Consider the following 8,066-nt stretch of genomic DNA (forward strand, 5'->3'; position numbering starts at 1 on the left):
CCCACCATACTAGACATATTTATTTTTTGTGCTTTCCTTTGAAAGGTTGGAGTTCCTTTAAGAAACACTAATGTGTAGAGCACTGTTGTCGGTCTTGGACATGTTTTGTAGTGTTACTTATATGAGGAGGTGACTGACTACAGTTAATTTCAGTTTCTTCCCAGAAATAGACTTATTAAGGCATGGCTGTAATTTATTGCGTTTTTGATAAGTATTAACTGTTATTCTCTTGACCAAAAGCAGTTCTCATTTAGTGTTTAATTTCATTGACATATAGGAGAGACAGGCTGGAAACCGAGTGGAAAAGAGAAAAGGTAAGTATGATGGGCGAGAAGATGTTAATGAAAGTAATTTTTTCCCCTCCCAGCAACTTAAAAAAAATGGGCAAAATGATTGTAATCACCAGCACAATACTTGTTGGGTTTCAATTTTCATTAAAAAATTCCGGGATAATTCTAGTTTTAAATTTTTATAAAACTGAGCTGAATAGGAAGCAGCTGACAAAAGGGTAAGAAATTAATTGTCATCCCTGTTGTTCACTCTTTTCCCTTCAAGTAAAGAGCCCAAAGATCCTGATCAGCTTTACAGCACCCTCAAGAGCATCCTCCAGCAGGTGAAGGTGGGTGTTTTTTTTCATTCACCTGATGCAGTATTTTGAAATGATTTACCACATGGAATTTCCATATTTGATACCTTACTTTTTTTCTTTACCCAAGAGCCATCAAAGTGCTTGGCCCTTCATGGAACCCGTAAAGAGAACAGAAGCTCCGGGATATTATGAAGTTATAAGGTTCCCCATGGGTAATGCCATTAATATTTTCTAAGTTTAGATTTTGGATGGTGGTGTAGGGGACAAATGATTGCTGAGGTTGGTTTATACTCTTCTGTAGTAGGATACGGTATGTATGATGAGTGGTGGGATTCCATGTACCCGTGGAGGACAGTGATGTCAGAGCAGGATCACAAAGGAAAAGTGGGTGGCTGTATTCATGAGAGAGATTCTGCACCTTGTCTTTGGGAACCCACACACCAGCAACACTAGCTGCAGGAAGCCCAGGAAGAGATTGCAGATAGCATTAGATATGAAAGCTGGCTGTTTGGACATAACCTTGCTTATATTCTACCTGTTGGGTTGCAAATGGAAAAATTTCAGGTTATCCTCTTGATTTATTTTGAATCTGATCATTTTTGAAGGCAATAGAAAATAAGTTAGATGAAGTTGCTTGACTGCTATACTTTCAGAAGGAGAAATCATAGTTAATGCAGTCCTTGATTTTTCATGCCCTTGGATACTATTAGTGTCACTGCTTATATTCCTATTTTAAGCTTTGTCTCACATCCAAAACCAAATCAACAAACTAAAAAAATGCCTTTAGAAATGTAGACTTGTGGAATTTGTTGCTGTGCCTGCACTATGCTAAAATGAATGATTAATTGAATCAATTGAGAATGTCCAAATTAAACTAATTTACAGATGACAGACTAGCTGAAATGTTTTCTTTTCAGTGGATTATGTGGCCATTTTTTTGAAGAGAGCCTGTGTTTTCTGTCTCTTTTCGACCTGTCATGTATTCCTGGTGCTAAGAAAGGATTAAAATATAAAAGAAAGGATGAGAAGGATCCATTTGCTCCCTGATGATGGAGTTATTTGTAGATATTTCTTGTGGCATTCGTTTTCACATGAATATTTTATACAGTTGTGGTAATGATTTCAGTAGTCTATAACTCCTTAAAGCGGTTGTACATCTGTACGCTTTTCTTTCCCTTTTTTCTCTGCCTTGCTTCTGCATATTTCAGTACATGAAAACCAAAATGAGGGTTGACTGAGTCCAGAGTTCTGAATGGAAAGGTAATTTGGGAATCAATATTTTCCATGATGTAAAAAATATGTTAAAACCCTGAGGTCCATTCCAAACTAACTGACCTTTGCATCCTCATCTCCTGGACCATCTCAGCTTCTTTTGTGAAACCCTCATGGAAAGTTGTGTATGTTTGGGGAGAGTAATCATCCTTCTGCTCCTGTCTATGTGCATTCTGAAGACCTGCAGTGAGAGGTCTAGCAGATCTCGTCATAGCCTACTTATAGCCTGCTTTCTGGAAGTTTTGTGCTTGGTCTAGTCTGAGAAGGGCGTGAGCCTCTCCAGCTGGATACCACTCGTGTGTATAAATGAATGCTCACGAGGGGAAAATTGACCACACTGAGTAAGGCCAGTGGTGGGCTGAGGCATGTGCTGGACGCAGTTAATTAAAACAGTAAATGGTGCTCTTTCGTGGAGCAATAGTAATTTTGGTGGAATGCCTTTGTGTACTGGGAGAAATATCGAAATGACCATCTTGCCCCTAAGATGGTCATGTTTTTGAGTACAGGACTGACAAACCAGTAATTTTACTTTTCCTCATTACTTTCTTGTCTTTTTCCAAAAACATTTCTTCTCTTTACCTTGTGTCCTAAAAAACTCTTTTCTTCTGTATGAATGATAATCTAACCTGTTTCATTTAGGTAATATTGTCTGAGTAGTCTGGCCTATGCATGTCTTCTTACCACACATGGATTGCTAGTTGCTCCAGAATTCCTAAGATGGGGAGAGGTGAAAATTTGTTGCTGTGCCTGCACTATGATCTAATGGTGTCTTCATATTTGGTATCACTGATGTTTACATCTTTTTTAACCTATGCCATTTGGTATCACTGATGTTTACATCTTTTTTAACCTATGCCATTTGGTCAACGAAGACTCTAAGGAGGCTAGAGGAAGCAAGATGTTATCTATCATTTTAGAAAAGAAATCTGGAAAAGAAATATGCAGAATTGAATGTAATTAATCAGAAAGGTCCAAACACTCCTATGATCCTTGTTTTGTTTCTGCTATATTTTAGGCTCTTCCCATTGCTTCTTACCCTGTTCCTTCCAAAAAATAGTTTGAAAAGCTTTCGGAGAAACTTGTGTCAAGTTTGATTTTTGTACCCCCTCATTTTTCTTTTTTGGGCGCAACGTCTCTTTGTTCCAAAACATTATAAACATGATATATCTTAAGTGGTAGGAGTTTAAGTGGAAGGAAGGTAAACATCTAATTAAACCTAGAGAGGCACAAATGTCATTGTTCTTTGTTCATAAAATGAGAGGACATCTTCATCTGTTCAGCCACACTTGAGCAAGACATTTAGTGGGGGTATTTGCTGAGCCTTTGTGTATCTTAACAACGTTCAAACTATTTTAGTTAGAGAAGAAAGAAAATTGAAAGTTGAACTCACAGATGTGATGATATACCTATAACTGAGATAGACTTTAGTCAAAGGAAATAGGCAAAAGGAGATATTTTACCACTTTTTCTTTGGTGGTTTGTGGTAGATTAGGATTTTGATACAAATGAAATTCTCTCCGGTTTGGGATGTTGCACATAAATTTACTTTCTTATTAAATGATAATCCCAGTGTATTTAGTTATAAATTTCTTTCCCTCTGGAAAATTTGATAATATAGTGGGAGTTTGCATTATTGATATTCAGAAGTATTTCTTAAATAATTTTGACTTAGTTTTCCGTGTATAGTTAATATAATTTTTAATTACAGAATCAGACTTAAAGACAACTAGGGACCTGAAAGTTAATGTTAATAAGTAGATGTTAGCATCTTCTAATCTGGGTGGAATTCTTTAAATCAGTACTGAGCCTGAGGATTAAAGGAGCCCCATTGTATTATAAATTTAGATAAAGCACTGTCTTCGTAGGTAAAAATACAGTTGAAAGCAAATAGATGTATTGGGGGAAATATTGATTTTAAAATAGTCTTGCAAGGCTTATTTGCTTTAGGAAATAGATTATTAACTAAAGTATGTCATTCTTATGTCATCGATAGAGCATAAAACTAAATTCATTTGAACCATTTTACCTGCAAGGTCACTAGTGTATTTTTAGATATATTTCTGATCAGTTTCTCTACAATACCAAAACAGCTGTAACTTTAGTGAAACAAACTTGGTTCGATTGTTTTAAGTAATTAGCTTTTCAGAAATGTTCCACATGTTCTGCTCCATGTAGGTAGAGCTTCTTCTCTATTAATTCTGAACGAATAGCTAACAGTGCTTAGTTCATCATACTTATCGCTGCTAATCCACTTAGCTTCTTGTGCTGAATAGGGGAATGGGCCATGTGACTAATACTGAGTCCTCTCAATGTGAAAATGCTGCGATTTTATATAAGAAATCCTCACAAAAGAAAGAACATAAGATTTAAGAATCATGTTTTCCCTCATCATATGAATTTCTTAAAACCAAGGCCTTGAGGTGGTAAAAATGTAATTGAACAGATGACATAGATTTCTTTTCCAATCTCCCTTTTGTCGTCTAGTGTGTAAAAAGAGTCAAAGATCGCTAATATTTTTTTTCCTGTGCAGATCTGAAAACCATGAGTGAACGCCTCAAGAATAGGTACTACGTGTCTAAGAAGTTATTCATGGCAGACTTACAACGAGTCTTTACCAATTGCAAAGAGTACAACCCCCCTGAGAGTGAATACTACAAATGTGCCAATATCCTGGAGAAATTCTTCTTCAGTAAAATTAAGGAAGCTGGATTAATTGACAAGTGATCCCCTCCACTCCCCCCTTCATCAAGCAGTGTGCCTCAAGCAAGGTGGTTTAGTTTTACAAAGAATTGGACTTAATGTGTTAAAGATACTTGTAAATGTAATAATTAGCACTTTTGAAACACAAACAAAAAACCTCTTAGCTTTTCAGATATGTATTTAAATTGAAGTCATAGAACATTTTTTATTTTATGAGATAGATTTTAATCTATTTACTACTATTAATGTAAATTTTCTATGGCATGTCTATTAGCTGAATCCTCAATAATAGATGATCAGGGGTTTCCTCAAAACCTGTATATGAGGAAATTGCACATAGTACCAAGATTTGGGGGAAATCCAGAAAATTTCAGACCGTGAATGTTTCCATTTTTTTCTAATGGAATGTGAGAGTTTATTTTTATTTTTTTCCGAAGGACTTTAAGGAAAGGATACATGATAAAAAAAGCCTGTAAAAGGTGAAATAGGTGATGTTTGAAGTCTCATTGTAGACTTTTTATATATATTTTTTAGAAACACTCATCTAGATGAGGTGCTTTGAGCAGTTCTGAAAAATGCAGTTCCAGAAAAGCAACTGCTTTGATTCCTAAGGAAGAAATTCTAAATAATGCAAACTTTTTAAAATAAGCATCTGAGTTTTTGATAACTCTATCTACCTACAACAAACTTGTGAGTGCATAACCACTATTTTAATAATTATTTTCTCTACACAAACATGTAATATTATATTCGACTTTGCTTATGCAGGCCATAAGTTCCAAAAGGCAATTTCCTTGGCCACAAAGGCATAAATTTGAAAACACTTGAAATTGAATCAACGTGCTTTAAAAGAAGTATATTCTATATATGTATCAGACATGGTGGATCCTTGTTCTAATAAATAAGGATATTTTTTTCCTTTTCTGTGATACAAATCACTCCACTGATAATGTATATATGGACATTTTTCCTTTCGCATCTCCAGATTATGTATATTCATTGTCTAAGGTGAATTAAATTACCACCAAGATTTGCTATCAGTATTTTAACACCTACATTGGTTTTTAGACCCAGGGTAGTATCCCACTGAAAATCATCATACAACCTTATTAACTTGTCTTGGGATTCCAGCTTAGTGCTTGGATTTATTTCCTGATTAACACTACATAGAAAAGTGGGACATCTGCCATCCCGACTCTGGGAGAACCAGCTAATATGAAATAAATGAAGGCCATCTTGATGGTCTTGACACTAATTTTTATGATACAAATTGATAAACTGATTTTTGTAAAGGACTAGCTTTTAAAAGTATATTTAACTTGATGTTTTCTATCAGCATAAATGAATTAAGATGATCATTTGTCATTAAAAACAGTTGCCAGAGATAATCTGCATGAAGGAAAAAAATCTGCAAATGGCCATGAAGTTGGAAGTATTGTTTTTAATATGTAAGAGATATTCAGAATGCTCATGCTGAAAAATGCCTCAACTTTTTTAAGTATATGAAACCACCTCGAGTGGCATCTAGATTTCTAATGAAGAATGATGATACAGTTTGGATTATGTATCTTGGACTGGTTTTAAACAGTGCTTTGTACTGAATCTGCCGAAGCATCTGTCCAGCTTGGTATCCTGTGAAAGTTTGTTATTTTCTGGGTAGACATTCTTATAGAGTATTGTCTTTAAAATCAGATTGTCTCTTCTATATTGAAAGCATTTTTATGTTTTCTAATTTAAAAATTAATATTTTCTTATAGATATTGTGCAATAAAGCCGAAGTAGGATGTGTGGTTTTTGCAAACGCTTTAACAGCCGATGAAATTTTACATTTGTAAAATTAATATATTGTACTGGTACAAAATAGTTTTAAATTATATTTTAAAAAGCTCTCAATTTGGTAGTGTGTTTTCTTTTTCTAGCAGATTGATTTTAACAGGGAAACTGTATGATCTGGTTGATAAACATTGATTTTATCCTTACCTCTTAGTTCTTAAGCATTTTGTTGAAGATGTTTAGAATTGTGGGATGTTTCATAAAAATCTTCAGCCTATCAGTGAGAGATTTTCAAGAAGAGACACTTACTGTATCTGCGTCTCTTGAGTTGTCCATTGCATCTTGCCCACTGTTACTCATTAAAGGAAAAAAAAAAATCCAGCTAAAAAAGTGTTACTGGTTTAGAAATTAAAAGGTTTTTTTTTCCAGTTTTTCTCCTTTGCATCTGTGAAACAGATGAACGAGCAGACAGATGAAAATACAGCTGATACTTAGACATCTCTCATAGGAGCTTTTAATGTTACTCAAAATGCTGACTGTAGGAAAGAATACTATATTCTATTGGGGTACGAGAGAACCCACCAAAGAGAACCCCTCTTCCTTCTTGAATTCTGAACCAGCTGAGAAATCAATAAGGCATATATGATGGCAAAACATCTTTATTAATAATAATATAGATACTGGAAAGTGTGGCTTATAGTGAACCCTAGAATGTGATTGACCGCCAGTTTCCAGCATCGCTGCACCCTTGCCAACTTCTCTCTCCCAGGTCAGGGCCTTTACCTTAAGCTGAGTGCACAGCCAAGAGAAATGGTATTATCTGAAGGCAGGCCAACTCTGAAGAGGCACAGGTGAAGGAGGAACAGAACAACCCAGTCTAGTTTCTTACCCCGGCTCACCAATGAGGTAAGTCCCTTTCAGGGAAGGCAAGAATGAGGGTCAGAGGGAAGCCAGCAGGTGAAAAATGTCCTAAAGGAAAGTAAACATCTGGAATGGAGGCGAGTTTCCCCTTTTTCGTCCCCCATATGTCCATAGTCAAAAATCTCATTTTTTTTTTTATTATTCAACAAATATTTAAAAACTGGTTGTATTCATTAGAAGACAATAGTGAGAAGACTTTGAGATTTTCGTATTACCCGGAAGTAAAATTTATAGTTTTGGAACCTAAGAAGTAGAGAAATAGGGTCAGACTGAAGCACTGTGGACAGGTTCATGTCATCCCCTTTAAGCTGTTATTCTTCAGACCAACCCTCAGTGTTTATTTAAGAGAGTCCAAGAGCTGCACAAGGAAGGGTTACTGGTGGTAGCCCTTGGCCTTTTCCATATTCTGAGCTGTTCTGCTCTGGCCCTTAACTAGCATTCTCCTCTTAGCAAAGTAAAAACTTTAAAGAAAGGAGGGCAGCTACTTTGGAATATTAAGGTCATAATGACTGCAAGAGGTAGTGATTAAGTTGGCTTTTTTTTTTTTTTCTCCATCTTGAAACATAATGTTTAGATTTCTTGACTATTCAAACATCTTTTTTTTTTTTTTCTGGTAGAAAAAAAGGTGAGTGAGTGTGTGTAGAGGGTGGTGGTTGGGGCAGGGACTGAAATCAATGCCTGTACTTGAGTCTTAAGGCTCTTGGCGGCGTAGTGCTATTTACCTTCTCCTTCGGGTGTGTCAATGCTATTAAAATGGTAAGAGGGAAAAAGTGTGTTAGTAATGTCACAGTTAGGTAAAGAGATGAAAAAT

General features: G+C 35.7%; 1 protein-coding gene across 1 annotated transcript in view; it reads left to right on the top strand.

Annotated features, from left to right (window-relative positions):
- Window positions 1-6,454, top strand: part of KAT2B (lysine acetyltransferase 2B) — a 66,125-nt gene extending 59,671 nt beyond the window's left edge. Inside the window, exons 17-20 of the mRNA XM_025043606.1 lie at window positions 278-314; window positions 556-619; window positions 717-801; window positions 4,392-6,454. Coding sequence (XP_024899374.1) covers window positions 278-314; window positions 556-619; window positions 717-801; window positions 4,392-4,585 — 380 coding nt within the window. The 3' untranslated portion in view covers window positions 4,586-6,454. The remainder of the gene's footprint in view (window positions 1-277; window positions 315-555; window positions 620-716; window positions 802-4,391) is intronic.
- Window positions 6,455-8,066: the final 1,612 nt, after the last annotated feature.

Source organism: Pteropus alecto, unplaced genomic scaffold (assembly GCF_000325575.1).
Source record: "Pteropus alecto unplaced genomic scaffold, ASM32557v1 scaffold92, whole genome shotgun sequence".
In the NCBI taxonomy this organism is placed as follows: Eukaryota; Metazoa; Chordata; class Mammalia; order Chiroptera; family Pteropodidae; genus Pteropus; species Pteropus alecto.